Source organism: Cottoperca gobio, chromosome 17 (genome assembly GCF_900634415.1).
Source record: "Cottoperca gobio chromosome 17, fCotGob3.1, whole genome shotgun sequence".
NCBI lineage: Eukaryota > Metazoa > Chordata > Actinopteri > Perciformes > Bovichtidae > Cottoperca > Cottoperca gobio.
Genome location: NC_041371.1, coordinates 22403119 through 22430465, shown reverse-complemented (window position 1 = coordinate 22430465; position 27347 = coordinate 22403119). Strand labels below are relative to the sequence as shown.

At 40.3% G+C, this 27347-nt stretch overlaps 1 protein-coding gene and 1 pseudogene across 1 annotated transcript in view; one reads left to right on the top strand and one right to left on the bottom strand.

Moving 5' to 3' along the window:
- The window catches only part of LOC115022433 (nucleoprotein TPR-like), a gene marked incomplete at its 5' end in the record, with an annotated part of 37684 nt that extends 22352 nt beyond the window's left edge, over positions 1-15332 (bottom strand). The window contains 27 exons of the mRNA XM_029453407.1: positions 731-868; positions 1407-1554; positions 1969-2150; positions 2327-2530; positions 2673-2789; positions 3857-3997; positions 4114-4310; positions 5064-5268; positions 6234-6374; positions 6645-6779; positions 7706-7868; positions 7960-8108; positions 8223-8347; positions 8434-8597; positions 9328-9551; positions 9977-10084; positions 10225-10422; positions 11543-11637; positions 11772-11909; positions 12168-12243; positions 12356-12448; positions 13377-13469; positions 13600-13764; positions 14286-14389; positions 14631-14721; positions 15013-15077; positions 15212-15332. Of these exons, the coding sequence (XP_029309267.1) occupies positions 731-868; positions 1407-1554; positions 1969-2150; positions 2327-2530; positions 2673-2789; positions 3857-3997; positions 4114-4310; positions 5064-5268; positions 6234-6374; positions 6645-6779; positions 7706-7868; positions 7960-8108; positions 8223-8347; positions 8434-8597; positions 9328-9551; positions 9977-10084; positions 10225-10422; positions 11543-11637; positions 11772-11909; positions 12168-12243; positions 12356-12448; positions 13377-13469; positions 13600-13764; positions 14286-14389; positions 14631-14721; positions 15013-15077; positions 15212-15332 (3780 nt within the window). The remainder of the gene's footprint in view (positions 1-730; positions 869-1406; positions 1555-1968; positions 2151-2326; positions 2531-2672; positions 2790-3856; positions 3998-4113; positions 4311-5063; positions 5269-6233; positions 6375-6644; positions 6780-7705; positions 7869-7959; positions 8109-8222; positions 8348-8433; positions 8598-9327; positions 9552-9976; positions 10085-10224; positions 10423-11542; positions 11638-11771; positions 11910-12167; positions 12244-12355; positions 12449-13376; positions 13470-13599; positions 13765-14285; positions 14390-14630; positions 14722-15012; positions 15078-15211) is intronic.
- A 550-nt stretch (positions 15333-15882) lies between these two features.
- On the top strand, positions 15883-27016 carry LOC115022432 (dihydropyrimidine dehydrogenase [NADP(+)]-like; annotated as a pseudogene).
- Positions 27017-27347: the final 331 nt, after the last annotated feature.

Genomic DNA, 27347 nt, shown 5'->3' with positions numbered 1-27347 from the left:
AATCTGCATCTCAAAATATCCTGAGTGTCGGACCTCCAGCGCTCGATCCTCAGTCGCTACATATTTAAAGTATGTTACTATATTGATGAAAGGATTTTCTTGTGAATTTGTTGTTTCATTAGGCACCGGCCAAAATAATTGCAATTCACGATTGTCATCAAAATATGCTTAAAACTGTAAATGCCACTAAAACATAGTGGAACCACTTTACCCTACTTTTAGTTAAGAAACAATTATTCTTATTGCATCACAGATAGAACACATATCCTATTTAGTGCAAAACAAACCATCTTAAATACAGTAATCATAAATCATAAAGGTCCCCCTGCATAAATAAAATGATTAAAGTAGAAACATTGTGCGAGTCTGTTCTTTCTTACATGAGGATTCCAGTATTATTATTTTAACTCTATTTTTCACTGTTCTACCATGAGAGCGAGCGAGACAGCTTTTTCAAGTCACTCATGTGAGATTATTCACGATTATCCCAATAATGGAATCTCCCCATGATCAACTTATTGTGAATTTTATATCAGCCCATCGCTACTTTCAAGTTATGAACTTAAGTACGACCAACATGAGCAAACACTTGTGCTTCTTGATGAAAGTGTAGCCAGAGAGAGGTTCAGGGACTAGATGAAGCTGAAAAGCATGGCTGGATTATCTGATCAAAAGTAGCCACAGCTGAGAATGAAATGGAGACACATGGCATGCAACACTTGAATCTCACTTTAGCCTGAGCTTGCAGCAGCTCTTGTTCCAGTCTCTCGCGCTCCATTTTCAGCATCCTGTTGGCATCTTGGAGAGCGCCGATGGTCTCCATCTTCTTCAGCTGCTCCTCCTGCAGGGCCAGAGTCTTCGCTGTGGCCTGAGCAGCGAGGGAAGGGAAGGAGGGGAAACAGAACAATTAGAATAAACAGCTCGTTCCACTTTTGCCCTATTAAGCCTCAAGTCAGCATTTGTAATTTGTTAAAGTAATAGTTGGCTACCCTGCTGAAGGCAATGCCTCCTCCACAACCAGAAAGAGCAAATCAATCAAACATAAAAAAAAGGGAACTCATACATTTTAGATCATAAATGTATTCGGAGATATTTCAGGCAAGGAACCACATTAAGTCACACTATTGTGATTGTCTCCCATCATCCACTTCACTTACGATGGAACAGGGACGGTAATAAGCTGTGTAAGCATAAACGTGTTTTTCTCTGCAAAGCAGTGAGTCCTTGGTGCTTATTATTCCACATTATCTACCACCTAGCTTTACAGTGGCTGCAAGTGCTCAGATCCTCACTTTTGAGATAATGCTAGGTTTACTTTCGACACAGGGGTGATTTTGGAATCATTTAAAAAGGTAAGATGACCAATGAGCCCCCAAATCAGTCTTCATCCCTCCTTCACTTCATACCTGCATGTTCTCCCTCTCAGAGTTCAGCGCTTCCTGCAGCTCCTTCAGTTCTCTGTCTTGGTGTTCCACTCGCTGTTTGTAGCGAAGAGCTTCTTCACCAGACGCCTCACCACAAGCCACAGCAATCTCTTTCTCACGCCGCACAAACCTACAACACACACGCACATATGTTTCAAACTCAATCCCAAATCAGTTCTAGGGATGGCTATTGTTGTAAGATTGTATTAATTCAATACTTTAACTGTACTTATAGGTTCTTTTGGTTGTTGTTTTTTTAAGAGAAAAGAGAGATGTGGGATGAGATCAAATGTGCAAGATAACCTTTATGTAGCCTAAATAAAGAGGAAATCTATTTTCTTCATTTCTCCAATATCGAGAACAGGACCAGAAATGTAATTTAGCCCGGGGGACCGTTTAATACTGGGTTTTGGTCCCCATCCCTAATGAGTTCACACTGAGAAGTTAAGTTGATAAATAAAAACTGTAAAATTCAGTGTTTTTTACATTAACAACCTCAAGTATCAAGACTAACACACAGCCAGCCTTGGGGTCGCTGCATTACCGTAGTATTTCTAGTATCTGTTCAGTGGTCTTCCCCTCCTCAGTGAACGACAGGTCAAGCAGCTGCTGCTGCTGTTTCTGCATCCGACTGCTCTTGGTGGCCATTTCATCCATCTGTTGGTGCAGGAGAGTATTCTGCTTCCCCAGCTCCACACAGCGACGACTCTGAGTGGACAGATCCTCCTGAAAGAGTCAAACAGTTTTGACCAATCAGAAACACACTTTGGAATCTTGGAAAGGCAACAGGCAAAACTGTTACATTAATAGAAATATTTTTAATTAATAATGATTAGCTGGTTATGCTTGATAAACGCATATACAAAGCTGTGTAAAAAGGACTCTTGCGTTAGTCGTCCTACCTTCAGCTGTCTCTCCACTGTGTTCAAAGCTACAGTTTTCTCCTGCAGGAGGGACGAGATCTTGTTCAGTTGCTCCTCCAGCTCCCTATTCTGTGCTACACCTTGCTGGGATCTTTTCTTCAGCTCCTGCAGAGCCTCCACGTCAGCAGCATGAAGCATGAGCTCTCGCTCATACTTAGCCTGCGCCTCTCCAGCTAGCTTAGTCTGAGAGGAGGACAGACAGGAAACAGTTGAGACCACACTGGTTAACACAACTGGTGGGGACTGGGGATATTAAGCAGCATCAGTGTGTGTGTGTGTGTGTGTGTGTGTGTGTGTGTGTGTGTGTGTGTGTGTGTTAATGGACCTGCAGCAGGCTGTCCTGTACGGCCTTCTGCTCCAGTGTAACAGCAGTGGCAGCTCTCTCCAGCGCCTCCTGCTGCTCTGCCTGGCTGGACTTCAGACTGCGCTGCACTTCACACACCTGGACAACACAGCCGAGAAAATAACCGTCAACACCGACGCACCAATGTTCAAGTGTGTTCACTATGAAAATTTAATGTCACAATTATCCTGCCCAAAATAATTGCGATTCAAGATACTATCCCATAATCATCAAAATATGCTTAGTCTTAAAATGGGAGTAAAACATACTGGAATCACTTTGCCTTAGATTTTGTTAAGAAACAAATGTTTGTATTGCGTCACAGATAGCACACATACTTTTTTTGTCAACATCCTTTTTAGTAAATATGAATAAATAAATTAATCATAAATCATGTTTTTTTTTTACGTCTGTTCCATAATAGTGAGCAGGACAGCTCGTCACGACTATCGACTTATTCTGAGTGTTTCCTGTATCGTCCCATTCCTATTCAAGTGCAACTGAAATTGCTGGTCAGCGCTGTTCTCTGACTGAATTCTTTTTTTTTTTATATATATATTTTTGGGCTTTTCATGCCTTTAGTGAAGTGCAGATTGTGAAAGGGGGAAAGCGAGAGAAGGGGAACGACATACAGCATATGGCCGCAGGTCGGACTCGAACCAGTGGACTCAGCCTTTATATATGGGTCGCCAGTGCTACCGGGTGAGCTACCGGGATTTATAGTCAGTTAAACTATTTCTTGTTTTATTGCGTGCTGAAGAACGGCGCTTATAACTAACAATTATTTTAATTAAAGATCTTTTTTTGTCTATAACATGCTAGAAAAAAGTGAAAAAAGGCCCATCACATTTTCCCAGAGCTCAAGGTGGCGTCTTCAGATTACCTGTAGTCAAGATATATATAATTATAACTATAATATGAAACAGAGAAAAAGAGCAAATCCTGACATTTGAAAGAATATAACCAGATGATAGTAAATGACAAATAATTAATTGCTTTTGCAGAACAGTAAAGTTGTTGGCCGGACAGCTAAACACTGAGCTGAAAAAGATAACGCTCTGTGATGATTCTCTGTAGGTTCATCAGTACGAGCGACGCATCTCATTACACACGTTCATTTGATACCTTGTTATTATCTCTTGTATAACTGTGTGCAGCTGGCTTACTTGTTTTTCCACAGCATCCACAGCCTTTCTTCTCTCTTCTCTTTCCTGCTGCTTCATTTTCTCCGCCTCTAAAATCGCCTTCTCCAGCTGCTTCTGCACTTCCTCGGACTCCTTCAGCCGGAGCTCCAAAGGAGAGCGAGACTAAAGAATGGAGGAGGGTCAGTTTACACGTGTGTGGACAGGTGTGTATGAAAAGACGAAGAAGAAGATCGAGAAGAGTGTGATGTTGAATTACTAAGGACAATGAAGAGTTGTACCTCCTTTTCCTTCTTCAGGCTGTCTTCCAGAGTCAGTACCACAGCCCTGTACTGCTCGACAGTAGCATTAGCATTCTTTAGCTGCTCTGCTATTTCACCGTTTAGTTCCTCGGCAGTACGCAGGAGACTTTTCACCTCTGCAATCTCCTGCTCCGATTGGCTGAGCTGCTGTGAGGCTGCTGGCACTGGAGAGCGTACTGAGGGTACACAGAGACGAACAGAGGCGTTAAGGAGAGACACTACAGGTTAATAGGGTAAACATTTTAACTAATAGATATCACCTTGAAACTTCCCCAGTTGAGTACTTACATTAAGAAAATTATGTTTTGTATTACAAGTTTTCTGAAATTGTATGTTTACATATGCTAATAAGGCATTATCCAATTAAATATCCTCTAATGTGCATGCATTTCCAGAGCAGAAATGTGAACATTGGATAAAGCCAGGTTCAAAAGTCTTGCTTCATTTTGTGACATATTAGAGTCAAAAGGTTTTGACGGAGGGAATTTGAGATATCACTTTGTATCACATCATAAAATACTGTCAACAGCCATAAAAGAAAAAATAAATTTTTGTCATGTTTTTAGGAATAAAATGTTTTATAAAATCAGGCTCTGAATGATATACGAACAAACCCCTCAGTAGAAACCTTTAAAATATAGATAAGAATCAAACTGGAAAGTGTGGTGTATGTAAGCGCTACTGAAGTGGAGATTTTTGGGTTTGAGAAAAACTCATGAGAAAACATGTTATTGAAGCATAATAGCCCAAATCTCAAAAATTGAGCAGTGCATGAAACAATGTTTTTGTCTGACCTCAACACTGACAGTTAAAGCATTAGAGTTCGTAAAAGTCTGATCCACTTTAGTGAAGAGTGACACTTTCTGAAGCTCCTATCAACTGTCCACACACTACAGATATGGCCCTCATTAAAGGGTGCTGCTGGTTACCTCTCAGTGGTGCTCGGAGGCCTGCAGCTCTGGTAGCTGCGGTGGTCATGCTGCTGGAGGTGGTGACAGCCTCAGAGGATGAAGCAGAAGCCAGCTGGGCTTTCAGTGCTGCCACCTGCTGTTCAGCGCCACGCAACAACTCTCTGGTCTTCTGCTGCAAGGTGTTCTGGGTCTCTAGCTGTTTCTTAGCTTCTAATAACTGAACCTGTCGAGGAGGTGGAGGTGAGGAAGGATTAACAAGATTACATGCTGTGTCCAACAACACTTAGTCAGGAGTATAACACCACTGTTCAAAAGTGTGGAATAAGCTGTTATTTTGGCACCTAAAGAACAATAATTCAATGATTAAATCTTCCACAGTTTTGCATGACAGGGGAGAATACTGTTGGAACTTGGATTATTGGTTTTCCTGTCCAGAAAAGCGTGACCCTGGATCATTATTGAACCACAATGGCACAAAGTGGATCAAGTATTTAGGGAAGCTGTTTTTCTTTGGGCTCTCTGCAGTTTCCTCAGTGGTTAAATTGAAGAGGTTTAAACTGCGATTGGTGATGCATAGTATGTCCAGCTGATAGTCCCTGATCCAGTTCCAATAGTGCTGCCAACCCTCGACTAACCTTCTATATCTATTGTGAAGTTAGAAGAATAGCTTTGCTTTGAAACAGACAGGAGTTACCGCACAGGAGCAAAGCAATGTGCTGCTATATTTGGAATATTTCACCTCTTCATGTTGTCGTCAGAGAGCCCTTTCAGACGGGGAACTGAAGCCTCTATGCTCTCTTCAAAGCCACCAGACTCCATTGACAAAACCAGTCATTTAACCTTGCAGAACATGGAAGTTATTGGTCTACCGCCTCCATCAGTTAGTTGATTTGTTATTGTGACTTTGGTGATTCCAAACAAACCCTTTAAAAACACCCAAGTAAAAAGTCACACAATAATATTCTAAATAGTTTAAACTTAAACAGATATTGCTTATTTTTTTCGGTGGCTAAAATAAGTTTAGCTGCAGCCCCGTCCACATTGCTCCTGTCTGTTTCTCCAAACATGGGACGTGCCAATTACTGTAGCTAATACACCGACTATGGATAAGTACCTCATACACCCCAAAACATCCAAGCTATCCCTTTCAATCTGCACACATGCATTACATGTTTATATTCTACATACATCCATGGTGCGCCCAAGCGCATGTCTTTGCGCTACTTCCTGGTCCTGCCTGGTCTTCATTAAAACCAGTTCTGCCTCCAGATTCTCCATCTTGCTGTTCAGCCGCTGGCGAGTCTCTGTCTCTGTACGCTCCATATTCAACTAGACCGATATGAGAGAAGAGGACGTAAAGGGTAAAGTGGTACTGCTGTCAGATCCTGAATCACAGTGGATGCAATGAGATGACACAGGAAATTAATTTCACCTATTTGTGTAACCAATGAAAAAATAGCAACTTCATGACACTTTCCGCCAGTAAACCTTTATATTTCATAAAATGACTACACTGTTATTGCATTACAGCAGAACTCTTCCTTCCTGTTTGATTGATTGTTCACCTGAGAATAAAAACAATGTTGCATGTTCTGGTACCTGTATGGTCTTGAGGTTGGTGAGCAGCAGGTTCTGGTTACGTTGCTCAGCCAGCACGGCTTCCTTCTCTCGATTGAGTCGACTCTCTGCTTGTCTCAAAATGTCTTTCTCTTTAGTCAAGTTCTCGACGCGCACCTGCAGACAGAGATGAAAAAGAGCAGGACTGAATTTTTGAGACAGTAAAAACGTACTACATTCCACCAGAGAACAGATGGTTAGGATTGGATCTGAACAAAACTTTGCTCACTGGTTTGTTGACAGGGCGAGGGAGATATAATCAGTTCCGGTGCTGGTTTTTCACTAAAAGAGGTTTGTACATGTCAAACACATTTCCACATAGCAGTCTCACTTCTTTTATTCAGACTTTACAGTAGTGGCAAAGGCTCCATTACTGCAAAATTCCATTTATGATATCTGATTTCACCTCTCTTATTCCCTTTTCCAAGGTTCTTCTTAAATGGAAAAAGCCACTAAAATATGCAACTTCTATCTGCCAGTAGATGAGTATGCCTTTTGGTTTGTTTTTCTTGCATGTCCCATTTGATGTCACAGACAAAGCAGGGTTCTAAACAGTGAAAACGTCGCTGTGGTTACTTATTTTTTATATCCGTTACTTATTCAGTCTCTTTTTAAAACTCTCAAGCCTGAGTAGGTGAGTGTTGGAAAGTAGAAAGACTAACAAAGACGGTTTTATTGAGTTTTATTTTGTTTATGTCGAATTTGAATGAAGTGTGTTTTACAATGATCAGCGACTTAAAATAACAGTTTCTGTGGCTTTGAGGAGAACACATCATCGCAACACGCCAGAAAAGGGGCGTAAATGAGCGTGTCCACCAGGAATGTTTCCATCACTTCAGATGGGAACTGGAGCCGATAAATACTGTGACTCCTGCAGAGTGTAACCTTTCCCACTGAAGACAAGAGCCACGTGTTAGTGTAGTCCAGTGGGAAAGGGGCCTTAGATCCAACTTTTAACCCTGTTTTAATTGCACTGTGAGACAGGGTTACACATCCAGCATCATATCTATCCCTCAGATAATTACGCTTCTATTCTTCCTCACCTCTTCCAGCGCCAGTTTTTCGTTAGCCTGTCTCAGGTCCTGGCTCATTGTGTGTATGATCTGTTCATGTCGTTGGGCCGTAGCAGACATCTTTTGGTTCCTATCCTGTAGGGCGGAGATCTCTCTGCGGTAGGCTGATACCGTTTCCTGGAGCATCTCGTACCTGACATACACAGAGACAAACGCTGCAGAAGAAATACCTCCAAGAGCTGAAATATAAGGCAGGTGCAGCAGCAGTACTGGACTTGGCAAACCTCTTGCTGCTGAACTCAAGTTGAGAGGTGAGCTTGGTGTGGCTGGAGCGGAGATCTGTCAGCTGTCTCTGCAGTCTGTCGTTTGTTTCATTCAACATCCTGTCGTTCTCTGCCTTCTCCTTCTTATACAGACTGAAGGCGTCATTCAGCTGGAGAAGCACAAACAAACACATCCAGTCAAAACAGCTACTGGATTTGAAAATGTCTTCATATGAAGATGCAGAGAAATGCTGATACACGTGTGTGCAGGTGTTTGTACGCACCTGTTTTAAAGCAGCTTTAGTCTGAATGGTTTGTGCTGACTCAGCAGCAGCAGCTCTCTGAGGAGTAGAGCGAGTAGCTGGGACTGACGGCTTAACAGGTGCAGGCTGGGATGAAGAATCCAGACCTGCTAACACACATGATCTCATTCAATAAAGTCTGTTACACCGAATGTTCAAAAAAGGCCAGTATATGTTAGCATCTTCATGTGACCTTGAGGGGGTAGGCTGAAGCCGGTGCTCTGTGTCAGCAGGGCCTTGTACATGTCTCTCTGTCTGGCGTTGGATTCGGCAAGCTGTTTCTGCTGGTTCCTCTGCTCTCTCAGCTGCTCCACCTCCTTCTGAAGCTTATCCACGCTGGCCTCCAACTCTGACACACTGAAGGGAAGCAGAGCTAAAGTTTAATAAAAAACATTTCAAATAGCATCGCTGCTCACCAAGGCTTTGTTTCACCTGATCCATGGCAGCAATACACAGCTGAACATGAACACATGCGCGGGTTCTATAAATGTGTCCATGACGACAACATTTGAATGTACTTGTATGGAACAACTGAAATATGTGTGAGGAATTACTTCAAATCTAGCCTTTTCTTGTTCAATTCTGCACATCAGTTCATGTATTTCCTTTCTCATGTTGGATCACTTCTGATATGTTTCACCTGTTTAAATAAACTATGACCAGTTAAAGATACTGGGCTGATGTGTTGGTTGAACTTGTGGTAAGATCTCACTGGTAGTTGTAGTACATTTAGGTCAGTAAGAGATTCATAATATATGTGATAATGTTGTTGATTTATAGTGTTTAATTTGTGTAGCATAGAGCTAGCACCTCTGAGAGTACCAACTCACCTACCATGCTCTTGCGCTCTCTCTATCCTAATTGAAACCTAAAAACACTTCTCACCTATCTTACTTCATGTTACCTGCAACCTTGTGGCACTTGTGTTATGTGGACATGAGTGTTGCAGCCCCAGTAGATAAAGACTTGTCCCTGATCTACGGGCTGGGATTCTACATCAACTTTACATTGCTTTGGGCAAAACAAGTATTCTACTAGTACCGTCAGTTTCTGTTTCAGCAGAACAAACAGTAATAGTACTCATTACCGTGCTGATGTCACTTGGCTCTTCTGTCTGTCCTTTTCCTCCTCCAGCTCCCTCACCCTCCCCAGCAGGCTTTGGTTCTGCCTCTGCAGCTGCTCCACACTGCGGAAGGACAGCTGGCGTGGACTGATGACCTCAGAGGTGCTGGAGATGTTGGCGGAGCTGCCATCGTCCTTAGTCACCTTATTACCTCTGGCTTCCTCCAGCTCCACCAGAAGAGTACATACCTGGACAAGAGAAACATTAATGAATGAAAGCATCTGCACCAATTAGCAGAGATCTCTTGTGTTACCTCCGCCAAGGAGGTTATGTTTTCAGTTTGGTAAATCTGTCTGTCAGCAGAATTACTGAAAAACTACGCGCCCGATTTTCATGAAAGTTGGTGGAAGTGTGTGGCATGGGCCAAGTGAAGAGCCCAATCAATGTTGGAGACAATCTGAATCAGGGGGCGGCGCTCACCATTCTAGTTCTGTATTTTCATCATAGTTATCACCTCAAGGAAATATTTTACAATCCTTTTCACAGGATTGTAAAATAATTTGATTAGATAAAGCAAAATAAATTCATGAAATTAGATCATATAGACAATTAGTTGTGTTGGCTTTCTTTTCTTGGTGTGCGTGCACGTGTGTGTGTGTGTGTGTGTGTGTACCTGTGCTGATGTATCCTCCAGCTGTCTCTCTGTCCTCAGTTTGTCTCTCTCCATGGCATCACAGCACTGCTTAGCCTCTTCTTTCTCTTTCTGCAAAGAGTAGATCTCCTAATGAGAAAGAGAAAGAAAGATACACGTTACACTTAACAGAATGTTGTTATCTGCACGTCACAAGGGTAAATGTACTTGATAACACATTACAATGTAAACTTTGACAAATACAGTAGAAGAGGTAACTGATCCCAGACCGTTCGAGCCTGTTCCAGCTTGTTGCACAGGGAGGCCATGGATCTCTGCATGCTCTCGTACTCCTCTCTCTGCCGCTTGAGGACAGGAGCCTTGGACTCAACCTCCTGAACGATCTCATCCAGAACTCTGCTCACTCTCCTGGTCTCCTGCTTCTCCAGCTGAAGATGCGTCTGACACTCTGCATACGCATTATACAGCTAAACACAGGGACAGAGGAGAAATAATAAATACAACAAACACAAAACCATAGTGTGTGTCATAGTAGGAATATTTCAGTGGACTGTTTAATGTTATGGATGAATCTCAATCAACCTCACAGTAAATTGATTTTAATAACTTACAAAAAGTAGTGGAACCCAATGGCTCCCTTGAATGCATCTAAAACATTCCAATATGTAAATTACAAATCGATATTTTGTGCCTTCAAGTCATTAGAAATGGTATCCAATTTTCTTTGCTGCATCAAACATCAGTTTACAAACTCTCACAACTCGTGCAGAATAATCCCAAGTCTCATTTATCCAGTCGTATACTCACTACTTCCCAAACACATGACTTTTTGAATAAACTATTTAAAACACTTCTCAAGTCTGCAGTGCTTTAAACAGTAAAGGTTCATGTGTGCATGTGTCGTAGGGAGCATACGACTGGTTAATGAGACTTGGGATTATTCAGCACGAGTCGTGAGAGTTTGTAAACAGATGTTTTGATATTGTTTTGTGGTTGTTAAACGCAAAACCATTTACTTCAATTTATCAAGAATTTTACTTCACCGTGGAGGCATGCAAGAAAAACTAATTTTCTGAAACAATTCAAGGCAACACGTGGTTGGTATGTAATATATAAATTATCATTTTGTGGGTGAAGAATTAATTTAATATTTGTAAAAAACTATTTTTGCAAAAATGTAGTAAATAAAATGTATAAGAAAAGAAAAGAGAAAAAGGAAGCCGGCAAATACACATCCCTTATTCTAATGGTTACATGTTTATATCACCACTAACTTAAGAAATGTTATACCATATGTAGCAACATGAATGGATGATAAACATGCAACAATATGGTATAAAATAAGACCTTTAATAGGAGTTATGTTTAAGTTAGGTTTGAGTTAAAGCCAGCTAGGTAAACATGATGATTTGTTAATTAAATTAATTTTTAAAATGTTTTGTCTCACAGTGTAAAATCATGTAACAGTTTATTGCAAATACATATCAAAGTGATTACTAAATAAGTTATTATTATGCACACATTTAACATACTACTGATACTAGTTCAACCATGTCCTCCATCCCTGGCATGTCCCATTAAACTCACATCAAAGAACTTCATGCCGGGCTTGACGATGGCAGCGATGGCGGCTGCTGATGGACACATGGCGTCCAACTGCTCGTCAGTCAGAGAGGGCACACCTAGAGCACAACACACATAAATAAAAAAGGTACAAACATGTACGCACATGACACTAACGCAAACGGCTCTTTGCACAGGAAAAACACATACACACAGGTATGTCAGATGGATAGAAATGTGTGTGTGTTCTTACAGCATCGTTTTCCAGCAGCCTTCATCGTGGCGTTTTCTAGCTCTTTCTCCATTTTCTTGACCTTCTCTCTAAGCTCTGCCTCAAGCCGGGTCTTTAGTTCTTCTCCCTCCGACACCTTCTTTTCTAGAGCCTTATTGGCTGCAAAGACAGACAGTGATATTAATCACACAGATGATCATTAATAATTCTACGCTTGACACGTATAAGCAGGGCCCTAAGTGGCATCTTGTTATAAGCCTCATAGCTCTACAGGTTAGTGGTGTCAACAACGGCCATTTAAAAATTCCGTGTGTCAAACTGAAAAGAGTAGCCAGGACAAAACGGTGGATTTACTGGAGCATATAATTTGCAGGTGTGCAAGACTTTTCTGGAAGACAACTAAACCTGATGCGATACCTTCCCCGCTGTCTTTAACCAGCTTGCTGAGCTCTTGCACGGCTCTGCTCAGTTCTTGATTTTTTGTCTCCATAGTCTGTTGCTGAACCCTACAGGGACAACAAAGACATCACATGCTGACTAAATGCAAGGAATAACATCAAACAAGTTCAAAATGTTAAGAATATTTATTTCTCAGGAGGCCCCACAGCCGTTCTCACCTTGTAGAGGGAAGACAACTTGACATGAGCGTTGAGCTCGTTGCGGTATTTCTCCTCCATGGCACTGAGCTCGTCTTTAGACTGGAGAGACATACACAACATAATCAATTAATAACACTACAGACTTATACATCAAGTTCTGGTTTCTTTTATTACCACAAGGCTAGGCTGGTTGAATACAGATGCAATGGTTATCGGTGAAAACAAAACGGATACAAGTGCAGAAAGAAAAAACGCAGAGTAAACTCCACGTACAATTACATTCCTGCATGTATTTTAAGGTTACAAGGCCTGCCCAGTTTGAACCATCTTTTTTTCCACAACAAATTAAAATTAGTTTGGTACATATTAAGTTAAATATATATTACTCTTTAAACCAGGGGTCTTCAACGTTTTTTAGGCCAAGGACCCCTAAACTGGTGTAGCGTGGTGCAGGGACCCCCTACTGTATATATTGTATGGAAGAGGCTTGAAGAGGTCCTCCACTCTGTCTCTGACTGTAGGTGTGTGTCTCTGCCCTTCGCAAAGTACAGCTGGAGAAGGGAATGTGAATGCGCAAGGCAAAAATTGTTTTTGTAAAAATCTTTTAAAAATAAAACGTAATTTTTATTTTATTTTTTTAATTGCTTTATCTACAAAACAATTTTGCAACCCCCCTGCAGTACCTCCGCGGACCCCCTGGGGGTTGCAGACCCCCTGTTGAAGACCCCTGCTTTAAACTAAAACCAAAACGTGGCATAAAAAAAAAAGAAAAGAAGCAAATTCACAAACTCTGTGCCTCCGACGCTTGAAGGAAGATTATTCCAAAGTCTGTGACTAATGTAAGATCACACTTCGTTTGTGCTGGAGCATGAGACATTGCTTGAGGACCTGAGGGTATTTACAATGGTGTGAGGACCCTCAGATATCTTACACAGCTGTGTACAACCATCCTATACAGATGCAAATATGTAAATCCTAAAAGTCGTCTTTCCATGAGCAGACGACGACTCTGGTGTGTTTACATCACCTGTTTCAGTTTGTTGTTGAGGTCTTCGGCTCTTCTACCCTGGCTCTCACTGGTTTGCTTCAGAGAGGTCAGCTGTCTGTCCAGTCTGGTCACCTGTTGAGGTGAAAAGTTATTTCAAAAGGTCATTAGCGTTGTGGATAGGACGCCATGCCTCAAAAGACACATATACAAATAAAACACAATCTGCTCAGTTTATGCATTTTAACTGCATGTGTATTGTTACCTGCTCCTTGCCGTTCTTCAGACCACCCTGTAGCTGCAGAATATCTTTGCCTTTCTCTCTGGTGGTGTTCAGCAGTTCTTCAGTTTTGGTCTTCAGTTGTTCAGTTAACCACTTGATCTTCTTTGTCTGCAACTCTTTCTCCTGCTCCATACGCTTCTCTCGGTGCTAAAACATACAAACCCAGGACATACAATCACAAAAAGCACATTAACTGTCTGAGCTTTGTGATTGGCATTTATCTAGAATATGTCTAACAATCAGTACTGAAGATTTGTGACCAATGGATCAGTTAAGACTGTGGCCCTATTAAAACCTGGCATTGCCGTGAAAGCACAGAGTGATTCTTGTTATTGTTAGACTGGTGATCATACTATTATAAGTGGAAATCTGAAAAGTACCATTAATAGCAGGCACACCAAAGTATTAGCCCACAGTATTCATACCAATATGCATACAAACATTGGAGCAGCATTAGCTAATAAGAATGCAATTTCTTGTGGGAAACATAACTTACTTTGTAATTCAAGAGGATTTGTGTGTTTTTGTAGTTTTTAACTCATTACTTCACTATCAAGAGTTTTCTTGGAGCCAGTCTCTAGTGGTTATTGGAAAAACTACAGCTGAATTCACTTTGCCGTGAGTTTGAACAGTGAGCTGTCATAGATTACATGAAGTCTAGTGCGTACCTGTAGAGAAGCCTCAGAGGACTGTATACCATCCAGTTTTAGCTGCAGCTCCATCTTCACTTTGCTGGTCTCTGTCAGCTTCTCATTCAGACGCTTCACATCCTCTGCAAACAAACACACACACACACACGGTCTAATGATGTCATCTGTACAGTTTGTAAAGCACCTTCAGGAAGATTTATGATATTGGGCAATAAAAATAAAACAAACTTGACGTTAAAAAAAAGACTAACTGTTGCCACTATAACCAAATGAGTGAAAAGAAAAACATATGTTCTCATGGAACCATAATATAGTATTAACATACAATCTATTCAGGTTTGATTGTTAAAGCTTATATCTTACCAGAGAGGTTCTCCGCCTCCTGCGTTCTCTTCTCCAGCAGCCGCGCCAGCTCTCTCTTCTCTGCCTCGATCTCATACTTGGCCTTGGTTTGCTGCGCACGCACACGCACACACACACACACACACACACAATTTGAATACTATCCAGACTTTGTAGAACATTTTAAAATATTTGGTTGTTTGAATAACTCAAAGTGTTGAATAGTCTCAAACAACTAAAAACGGTAGCTATTTCTGAAACAATGAAAGTGACTGCAGACTAATTTCATCAACAAGAAAATAATAAACATGTACTTTTTGGGTGCAGTATTCCATAATCATCATCACATCTTAAAGAATAACTGAACATCACACATATTGATTAAGTACATGTGCATGCATACCTGTTGTGGTGGTTTATCTTCAAGGGTCTCTCCCTCTATCCCCTTCAGTGTGCTCAGCTCTTCATCTGCATACAGACAATAAGAAACTGCTCACTCTGACGGTCAAAGTGAGATTGAAGTGGCAACTGTGTAATGAAGCACGACCAATAGTCGAAGGTAAGGATGCGTGTGTGTCAGTAGTATGTGTGTGAAAACTCACTGAGTTTTTTATTTTCCTCCTTGAGTGTCTGCAGGTCTCTGGTGGAAGACAGGATCTGTTCCTGACTCTCGGACAGTCTCTTTTCAATGTCAAAGTACTGCTGTTCTGTATGGGGCAGAGAACATTCAACAGGAATACATGAGTGTGCACGTCATACACATGTCATACAACATAATACCTACACCACACAGACAAATGTCGCGACTCAGCTTTTTAAACTGCCATTGAGTGCCACATCACGTACAGATTAATATTAATAAATAAATAAATAAATATTATAAATATTATAAATAATTATATATATATATATATATATATATATATATATATATATATATATATATAATATATATATATAATATTATAATATATTATTATATCTAGTCTGGACCGTAGCTCTAGATCTTTCAGTTTGTCCTATAACCTGCTAAATTAATGACATTCCTTTGAGCATGTTAGCATGCTGACGTTAAATTTAGCTCAAAGCGCCGCTGACACAAAAAACTCAATTGGTTTTGAATATGTCATTACTCTAATAATCATTATCAATGCGTCACTTCATTTTCAAGCCCATATTTATAGGATTACATTTTCTGACTTTTTCAAGTGATAATTAAAAAAAGAAACCTGTGGCAGACAGCAGTGTCTGCTAATAATGATTGGTTTTGTACATGGAGTTTGTTGACTTCACATTATGGTTACCATAATGCTTGCGGCTTCATTGATAAGTTTGAGACAAGGATCTTTCATAATTTAGCTTAACTGTTAAATAAATGTCAAATCTGTGTTTAGGTGTCTAAAATGTGTGGATGCTCCCTGTCAGAAGAGCTGCCCTACAAACCTGGACATAAAGTCATTTATTACAAGCATCTCTAATAAGGTACTGCAAAATATACACAAACACCATGCATCTACCTCACAGTCTTTTATGAATCCCAGCTCAGTGCCATGGAAGATGTCCTGAAGATGTTAAAGAACAACAAATTAATGAATAACAGCAGAAAATGATAAGTAGTAGTCCTAATTCATGATCTTATCATTGATGTTTGTGTGTATCTATGTGTGTGTATGCAAGAACTACTATGGGTCAGCGCGAGCCATCCTTTCTGACAACCCCCTGGGTTTGACCTGCGGAATGGTGTGTCCCACATCAGAGCTGTGTGTCGGGGGCTCAATTTATATGCTTCTGAGGAGGGACCCATTAATATCGGAGGGCTTCACAGTTTGCTACCGAGGTACAACATTTATAGCTGTCAAGTTTTCTGTATAAAACAAATGATAAATGGTTTTCTGTAATTTGAACTTGATATGTTAAGTTTATAACTACCAACTAGTCAGATGACTCAGTTGTAGTCATGTCATCTGCTTAATTTAGCACCTTGGTACAGCCTCACCTGGTCTGGTATGACCATTATCTGATGGTGGCAATGTTAGCAGGCTTTAGACAGATGTAAGAGTGCAGCAGGGATGACGTCTTTTTGTTGGCAAGCCGGAATTTCGCATACCCTGGTTCCCTCACGGGATGGGATTCTCCATTGATTTGTATTATTGCAGAAAATGGCTAACAAACTCTGTGACAAACAAAAGTTTAATGACTTACATGTTTTGTTCATTAAGATAATCTTCACAAATAACACAACTTTTACGATTTTTGAAGCGTAAATGCAATCGGCAGAATTACAAAACTAACGTTAGGCTTTAATCGTGCATAACCACTTGTTAGTGACTGCCTTGTTTATGACACGTAAAAGCTTCAAAATTCACAAGTGCATTATTTACTGATTTTATCTGTAAAACATATGTATAATATCTTAAGCTTGTGATAACCACAGACTTTGTTTCAGACATCCAACCAAAACACATTAAAAAGAAATCCTTGACTTCTAGACGAGGGAACCAAAGTGCATAAATGCTGACTCATTTACTATTTTTTAGGACTCATTCCTGCATCAGTCTATTGCTGGGTAACTGGCCTTATTAATTCAGTATGCCGATTTTATGATTCTTGAAATAAAGAAATTACATGGCCACTGTTCACAAACGTTTTGAAGCTCACTTTAAAGTCAGTCATACTGTGTTGAGATTTATAGTAGTGTTATGGTATGAATGCAGTCTATTGAAGGCTTGAAGTGTACTATTCATATTAGTGTGTGTTTTTTTCCCCTAGGTGTTTAGCAATGGGCATCCCTCAGATCAGGAATCCTGAACTGCCACCAGCCAATGAGATGCCAGAGTCTTACACACCCCTATAGCTCTGATTGGTTGTGGCCCAGCATCAGTCAGCTGCGCCTCCTTCCTGGCCCGTCTTGGATATGATAATATTACCATATTTGAGAGACAAAGTACATTGGAGGGCTGAGGTAACATATCATTATCATCATCATCATCATCATCATCATCATCATCATCATCATCGTCATCATACTGTGTATAATATCAAAGATTGTTAACTACGATATTGATATGAAATTATATAGTTTGATATTATAGTATCATGACATTATTGATATGAATGTATTTAATATTTTAAGTCAATATTAAAAGTATGACATTTAAAAAGTAAAGTTACAAAAATACTTACATAATTACATAATTTTACAGAGCAGTTTAAAATACAGCAATGCTGTCAATGAACAAATACTCAATACAGGCAATAAAAACAAACAGTGGCATTAATTCAGCTAAATCTAAAGTGTGACAGGGTCATCTAACTATTCAGTTAGTTGTTGTTGTATAAAATAATACAAACTGGAAATAAGAGAGGAAGTCAACTCCTGCTAAATGAGAATGCTTTTGAAAACTCTTAAACTAAATTGTATGGTAGATTTGTAGGAATCGAGATGGAAGGAGAAGAGAGATATGAGACAGTCCAGGTGAAAGGGGAATAAAGGAAATTCAACATTTAACACATTTTTGTTTGCCTCCCTGTAGCACAGCAAAATCCCTCAGTTCCGGCTTCCTATGAGGTTGTGCAGTTTGAAAAAGACCTGATGAAGGATTTGGGAGTCAAGGTATGACTCATAGAAACTATCATACTCACACATATGTTTTAGGTGCCTGTGTTCATACTGTAACATGCTGGATACATACAGTATTTCAATAATTGTGTATTTATTAAGTGTTCTGTTGTCTTCTCTTTCTGTTTCTTTGTTTTTTGATCATCTTAATGGACTCAGGTGTACTGAAATATGATACCATACTTTAAAATGTATTGTCAGTTCCATATAGGAAAGCAAATAGACAAATATTAAGTTAGTCATGATATTGGATATTCATGAACATTAAAACAATAATGATGTGTGAAGACCTTTCTGATAATTTCAATCATTTCACAGTCTTGGTAAATGTGTGTGTTTTTATACACCAGGTGGTGTGTGAGAAGGGTCTAGGGTTTGAGGGAATGACTTTGACGTCCCTGAAAGAGGAAGGATTTAAGGCTGTCTTCATTGGGATTGGTGATTGCCTCTTGTAAAACATTTAGAAATAGCTTTGGCCTCATGGATGTGCAACTTTTATTTTTGAAATCCACTGTAACAGTAATATACACACAGTATTGCATGGAACTTTCTTATGTCTATGTTAAATTCTATTGTTTAATACTTGGTTAATTAACTTCTGTCTTTCCGCATATCCCTGTAACTTTATATCTTCCCACGATATTCTTCTTGTGTTTATCCCAAATGGGTGAATCTTCTTCCCTCCCCTCCTTCCTCACTACTTATTGTTTTATTTTGTCTATCTAACACCTGCAACTGTGGGAACTCTCCACACTCCCTTGTCTACTCCTCTTTCTTGTGGGCCCACTATGGCAATATTTCCCCCTCCTCCTTCTGCTTACTGTCTTTAAAATACATGACACACTTTTTTCAGGGTTCTTCCTCATGCAGACTGCTTGCACTCTGTATGATTGATGATCCTTCTTTGCAAAGAATAATACTCCAAAGACGTTAACTTCTCAAGAATCGTCATTTCAGTATTATAGACTTCACTGGTCATTTGTTTAAGGACTTGATTAAAACTTTCCACGACAGTATGTTATGTATGTATGTACACAAGTTTATAAATTAGTTTAAAGTTATAATGGACATAGTAGAATTTGTGACTGCTCCATTGACAATCATATCTGTAAAAACAATTCACACTTTTATTTCTTTCAATGTATCTGTGTGTGTCCCCAGGTCTTCCTCAAGCCAACAGAGCTAAAATCTTCCAGGGTTTAACTATGGATCAAGGTTTCTTCACTTCCAAAGATTTTCTGCCCATGGTGGCCTCGGCCGACAAGAAAGGTACGTGATTAACACTCACACACACACCACACACCACACACACACACACACACACACTTCCCTTACTCCCGCCTAACGTAGAGCGTCTTAGTTTTAGTATATGACGACTTGGGAGTGAGAACGAGCTGCATTTACTGTACATCAACCATGTTTAGGAAATACACAACACACACACACAACTGTTTCACTAGTGCATCACTTCAACTAACAAACATATGTAAGTATTTTTGAGAAATTCGAACAAGAAGTGAGCTAGTTCAAATCTAAAATCTCTCTGTCTCCTTCGCTTTGTCTGGTATGTGTCAGCCGCTCCTCTCTGCCGGAGTTAAGCGGTATAGTGATCGTTTTGGGCGCCGGTGACACTGCGTTTGACTGCGCCACCTCTGCTCTTCGCTGTGGAGCCAGGAGAGTCTATGTCTGCTTCAGGAAGGGATTCATAACATCAGGGCTGTTCCTGAGGAGGTCAGATGATTGGATGTAGAGGAGATGGGCAGATGTATAGCAGGAAGAAACATAGAGAATACTGAATACATGTGTTTTTTTCTGTCAGATGGAGTTGGCTAAGGAGGAGCAGTGTGAGTTCCTGCCCTTCCTGTCTCCTCGTGAGGTCATCATGAAGAACGTTCGGGTTGCCGGGTTACAGTTCTGTCGCACCGAGCAGACTGAGGAAGGTGATGGCTGGAAGATGAGGACCAAGTTGTCAGGCTGAAGGCCAATTACATCATCAGTGCCTTTGGGTCCATGCTCAACGAGCCGCAGGTAATCACCCAATCAGCTGCAGCACACTAACTGATCAGCCAAAGCCTTTTTGCTTTGCCCTGAACTAAAGTGCGTGTTAAAAATTTATGTTTTATAAATCTTTCTCTAGTTTCTGAAAGCATTTGTATCTTTGTAATTTTGTATGTGTACCTCAGATGATTGCATATAATTATATTTTTTCATTGAACACAGAAAACCTTAATTTATGTAATCAACAAATATAGCTTATAGATAATAAATATACTGATTGATTCAGTAGGTGAATGCAGAACATTATGCATACATAACCTGACCATATTTTGTCGTGTGTCAGTGAGTGAGGCCATGGCTCCTGTGAAGATAACCCGCTGGGGTACTCCAGAGGTGAACGCTACACCATGCAGACCAGTGAGCCCTGGGTGTTTCAGGAGGAGACATTGCTGGTTTGGCAAACACCACGGTGGAATCAGTGAACGATGGCAAACGCTTCATGGCACATTCACAGATACATGCAGGTACATTTATTTCTGCTTTAAACATTCATTAATATAACATCCAGATCTCCACCCAGATCTAATCCAGCTGCTTTCAGTGACAAGGAGCTAAGACACACATGTGTCAGAGTGTTGATGGCCTCATGGTCTAGAGGTACGGCTTCCAAATACAACCCCATGTGGTTTTGAGTTCAATACCAGAGCTGCCACCATTGTGCCCCTGAGCAAGGCACTTGACCCTGAGTTGCTCCAGTGTACTGTGGAACACACAGACACTAGCGTCAGTTCTTATACAATGTGACTTCCTCCTTTACTCACGCCATAACTACGACCACGTCGAGCGTCTTAGTTTCCAACGTAAACTAAGACCACTGTAAGTCGTCTGGATCAGAGCGAGCGCTAAATGACCTGTAATGTAATGTAATGTCATCTTGGTTGGAATTTGTAGTTCTTAAGAAGTCCTAACTTGAAAAACCTCCACTCTTACCCCTAGTTTATAACTAAATGTAAATGACATCTTGTGCCATGCCAGACTTCAGATTTTTAATCATATTTGATTTAAGAAGTCTGCAGGATGTACTGATGAACTTTTGGTCAAAGGTCAAATGTCAATGTCTAATAGTATCAAATGATGAAGTGATGATTTTTGGACACAGGGATGTATACTGCAACTGGACTGGTTGGCTCTGGTCCCACCACAGTCATGAGTAGAGGGACTTGCCCTTTCAAACGAGAGTACATTATGATGTATTCAACTCAGGTCTAATTCCATAAAATGTAATATTATGATGTAAGTCAAATATGTGTCCCATCAACCTTCCTCCTGTAGTCTCTTCATGGACAGCAGTGGACCCAGTTCCAAAGCTGCCGTTGTTCTACAGTGCTATAGTGAGGTGGACATCAGCGTTGAAGTTTGTGGAATAAAGTTTCCCAACCCGTTCGGCCTGGCTCTCTGCTCCTCCACCACCAGCACAGCTATGATCGGAGAGCTTTTGAACAAGGATGGGGCTTTGCTCTGACCAAGACGTTTGGACTGAATAAGGTACAGTGTACTCACACACCACACCACACATACCACACACACACACCCCACACACACACACACACACACTAGTATGCAAACATATCTATTTGGGTTGAATACATTTCACTAAGCTGACAAAAACAAAAGGTAACCATGATGTTTTTAGAAATAATTAAAACACTACAACATCTGAATGACCAGAAGAGGAACCCACTTTTCTAGCCATTTATCCATTTTACTGTGATTATTTTGACATGAGCCTAATTGACATTGATCAATCGCCTAATTGTTTGAGCTCTAAAATATTGACATTATTGGAAGTATTGAAGATTCTGTAAGACAGTAAGCTCAAATGAATTAGTTTAGTATGATCCTTATGTTTAGGGATTTGAATATTGGCAATAATGGAAATATGCACACTTACATTCATGACATGAACTAGACTTGGAGTCACAGGAAACACAGTAAAAAAATCAATCAGCTCCTCACAGTCACCACTGCCTCTATGATACACATGTCTGCAGGATCTGGTGACCAACGTGTCTCCTCGTTGTGCGTGGCACCACCTCAGGTCATATGTTTGGACCAGGTCAAGGCTCCTTCCCAACATCGAGCTCATCAGTGAGAAGACAGCAGCCTACTGGTGTCAGTCAGTCGCTGAGCTAAAGAAGGACTTCCCTAATAATGTAAGTTCGCCGTCACGTTGTTCTTGACTTTACTTTAATAAAGTATAAAAGCATAATTAGTAACAGGTAGAATATTGCTAATTATGTTGTTGTTGCAAAACAAGATGCAGATCCATCTACATGTATACATTCTGTTGATCTATCTGTTTTAGTGTAACAGTGTGAATAGACTGTGAAAACTAACCTTTCCTTTTGTCTCTGTCAGGTGGTGATCTCCAGTATAATGTGTAGTTACAACAAGGAAGACTGGACAGAACTAGCCAAGATGGCAGAGGTAGAACAATCCCATATAACAGAATGTATACAGTATAACTATGTGCAATTATTATATGTACATACACTGGTTACAACTGTGTGGTGTGTGGTATATACAATTGTGTGTTTAGGAATCAGGAGCAGATGGCATTGGAGCTGAACCTGTCCTGTCCTCATGGGATGGGAGAGAGAGGCATGGACTGGCCTGTGACAGGTACACACACGCCACGCACGCAAACTCACTCACACACACAATATTCTGATCAGCATAATATACAACAATAATAACAATTTATTTTCTAAGGATGATAGCTCTTAATAAAGTTTCAAATCTGTACTGTCCTGTTTTGTTTTGTAAAAAGGAAGGTCAAGAAGATGTTTGTGATTTATGTGTGTTTGTCATTAGGACCCGGTAATGGTGCGTAACATCTGTCGTTGGTGCTTGAACCCATTACTATTCCGTTCTTTGCCAAACTGACACCAAACGTTACCGATATTGTCGACATCGCCAAGGCTGCTCATGAAGGTAAACTCACTTCATCCCACCACACTCACTTCTTTCCATTTCCTCCACATCTTCTTCTGTAATTTATTACATCCTTTTACATTGCAGAGTACAATTAAGTTACATTCAGTAATGGATTTCTATGATTTTTGTTTTATAGGTGGAGCAGATGGAGTAACAGCTACCAACACAGTCTCAGGCATGATGGGGCTGAGGCCGACGGCTCCCCCTGGCCGAGTGTTGGAGAGGGCAACGCACCCACGTATGGAGGGGGTTCTGGTAAGTACACACATGAACGTATAAATACATACACAATCCCTGTTAGTTTCCAGTACCGTAGTAATGGAAGGCTACTTCTAAAGAATATGTATTGCACTTTTAAACGGTGCTTCACCCAAGATTCTAATGATATGAACAATGTGTGCAGGTAATGCCATCAGGCCCATTGCTCTCAGAGCAGTATCAGCCATCGCCAGAGCAATCCTGGTTTTACAGTTCTGGCCACCGGAGGTATGACTCAGCAGAAAGCGGACTACAGTTCCTTCACGCTGGAGCCTCAGTGTTACAGGTAATAATATTTCAGTGACAGAAGTACTGTTCTTGTTAATACTGTCATATGATGCAGTTCATGATTGGATAATATGTTGTGATAGATCTTTTTTTTTAAAGACTTTTATGAAATAAAATTAAGACATTCATTACATTTCAGGTCATTTAGCAGACACTCTTATCCAGAGCGACTTACAGTGAACTAAGTCAGGGACAGTCTCCCTGGAGCAACTCAGGGTTAAGTACCTTGCTCAGGGATACAATGGTGGCAGCCTGGTATTGAACTGCCGACCTTCAAGTGTTTTTTTGGAAGGCGTACCACTAGATCACTAGGCCATCACCACCACTGTTCAACATCACGTAGATGACATGTTAATACTTTTACTACATTCATTTTCCTATTCTCCTACATCTGTGTTGTTTTTCAGTGTTTTTTTAGAAAGAAACACTGTCCAAATATTATAACAATTACATCAAGTAAAGAAAAGAGCCCTGAGAATAAAGTCTGAAACAAGCTCTGTAGTGGATATTTACACGTGTTCCTCGCTGTCGTTTAATGTAACTACTGTGGGTAACAAAGGTGAGTGTGGAAAGTGTAAACAAGGTATTAAAATGAAAAGATAATGAATAATTTAATAGAACAATTTGAGGGATAAAAGCAGCGACAAGCTGAAGTCTTACTTTTTTGATTTGACTTGTGACTTGTTTGTCTTCCTGTGTGTATTGGCACAGGTTTGCAGTGCAGTGCAGAACCAGGACTCACAGTGATTGAAGATTACTGTGTGGGTATGTAATTGTCTTTCTGTATTTTGCATGCTATATTCTCCTTAGTGACAATAACAAATCTGGAATAGCTGAACCTTAAACCATAAATGAGCAATACTGACAAATATCTCTAGATGTATTTTACAATGTCTTGAACTGTACTGTCTTTTTTAAACAAATAAAATGCATAATTGAACATCCCTAGGTAATGACACATGGTGCTGGTTTATTTGTGCCGTGTTCATCTCAACAGGATGCACTCTACTGTATTTTGTCTGTATTGACATGGGAAATTGAAATGACTGGTGTCAATAAAATGACCAGAGTACTAAGTACAATAATACCTACTCACTCATCTCGAGCTTTCCAACATTACCTTTTTGTTCAGGTCTGAAGAGTTACACACATTGAATCACCAACCCTCATGAACTAACCATCAATCTAAAAATGCAGCAACTCTCCAGATGCTTCTGCCTTGAGATATGTAAACTATATAATAATAGCATCAGGGTGTATAGTGTGTTTCAGGTCTGAAGGCCTTGTTGTACCTGAAAAGCCTGGAGCTGAAGGACTGGGACGTTCAGTCTCCTCCAACAAAGACTCAAGGGAAAACCAGTTCCCAGGCTGGAAGACCTGGTGGGAAAGGTACCACGACTTACTACCAATATTACTACTATTAATATTTGATTAATTATAATACAAGGCTACTACCGCCTATGGCTCCAATACTTTATAGAGAAAATATATCTATCAAGCCTGGTCTCCTAAAAATAACATACAACGAAAACTGCTTTGTTATTTACGATCTGGTTTACGTTTGTATTAACTTATCACAAATACATTTCTAATCAATCTGTCTATCAATGTATGTCTGTCTCGTGTGTGTGTGTGCGTGTGCGTGTGTGTGTGCGTGTGTGTGTGTGTGTGTGTGCGCGTGCGTGTGCGTGGGTGCGCATGGTGTGTGTGTGTAGAGCCTCCCTAGCTTTGGTCCGTACCTCCACAGAGGACAGACGCCATCGCCGACTCAAGAAAAAGGTCAGAATGCAACAAGTGAAGAAATGGATGCCGGCATCCACCGAGTCAACCCGTCCAAAAGACCTGTACCTGCTGTCAAGGTATGACACACACTCTCCATCATATTGTGCTTTGTTCTGTGAAAGAAGCTTTTAACCAAGTAAATGTCTGTGCATACTGTGTGTGTGTTTGTAGGATGTGATAGCCAGCGTTGCGCCACATTGGAGCATACCAGGAACTTAACAACATGGAGCAGGTACTTTTTCTTTTCTCAATATTATATCAATTTCTTTATTTCTATGATTTAGTACATTTGAAGCAAGATTGTTGTTTTTAAATTAACGGAAGCCCAAAGACTATGGCAAGCAATCATTTTTTGTATATTCTTATAGACTGTATATAAGACGTGGACATAGTCACCGTGACGTAACTCATTGGTTTTGTGACTCCTGTTTTAAGCCTCGAGTTTGTCATTTTGTCCGTTGCCATCTTTGTTTTTTGGAACCAGAAGTACACGAGAGGGTGGAGCAACCGAATACTGAACAAGACATTTTATTTATGTTACAATAACTTTCATGAACTGAAACGACAAAACCGGACAAAACTGTTGTAGCGACCTGTCAATCCCAGAGTAGCCACGAATAACCCTGTTTTATCGTCTATTCTACTCTAAATGAGAACATAACTTACTAAATGAATCTTGCTGTAAGAGGAATTGAAAGTAGCGATTGTGACCATAAACTCATGTTAAGGGTTTTGTTTGAGAAAAAGTCTGTGTCGGGTCAAAGCAAATTCAGGACTTCTCTCAAAACACAGTAACTTCAGTACAGTTGTGAAACTATTAGAGTCTGAGCAGGTTCAAGAAAAAGACATCAAGTCCGATACTAAAAGAGTTTATTCTCGACAGAAAAGCGATCCGAAGTTGTTTTTGTGCTATATATGGTCAACAAATATAACTAGTATTAATCACTGACCTCCACAGATAAACGGTCCCTTCTCGACTGATGTTGTGTAGACACAAAGATTAATAAAAGTGCCATTTAATCATATCAGCTCCAACTAATTACTTTAAAATCAATTATAAATAAACAGCTCATAATCTTGGCTATCCCGTGTGTTCTCAGGTCCAGGCCTGATCGATGAAGAGATGTGCATCAACGTGTGGAAATGTTACATGACCTGCAATGACTCTGGATACCAGGTATATCTGTCAGTCTGTTGCATAACAGTAGTTTCTCTTTCTCTGTTTTAAGACTTATCTGCCTCTGTCCTGTAACATGTGTTGCTTACTGTCTTTCCAGGCTATAACGTTCGACCCAGAGACCCATCTTCCCATGGTGACTGACAGCTGCACAGGCTGCACTCTGTGCCTCAGCGTCTGTCCCATCATAGACTGCATCAAGATGGTTACCATGACAAAGCCCTATAAACCCAAGAGGGGTGTGCCCGTTAGTCCTGTCTGCTGAAGGGAAAGGCAAACCAACACTTTCCACCTTTTTATAACGGAAACCAGATATTATAAGTTCGGTTTGAAGACTAATCTGCCACATGAGATTTGAACATTTGTTGTGTCCATTATTGAAAGTCACTCGAATGATGTAAAGAGTTCAACAGTGATAGAAAAGTGACATCCTATGTTTGGATCGTTTAATAGAAATAAGGGTTGGGAGTTTATGTGAAATGTGGTCTTGATTATAAGTAATACTCACACCAATAATACCACTTGAGAAAGAGGCACAAACCTTTTTTAATGTCAAGGTTCACAATAATTGTATTAAAAGAAAATTGTCAAAAATGTTTACTGTTATTTGAATGTTGAC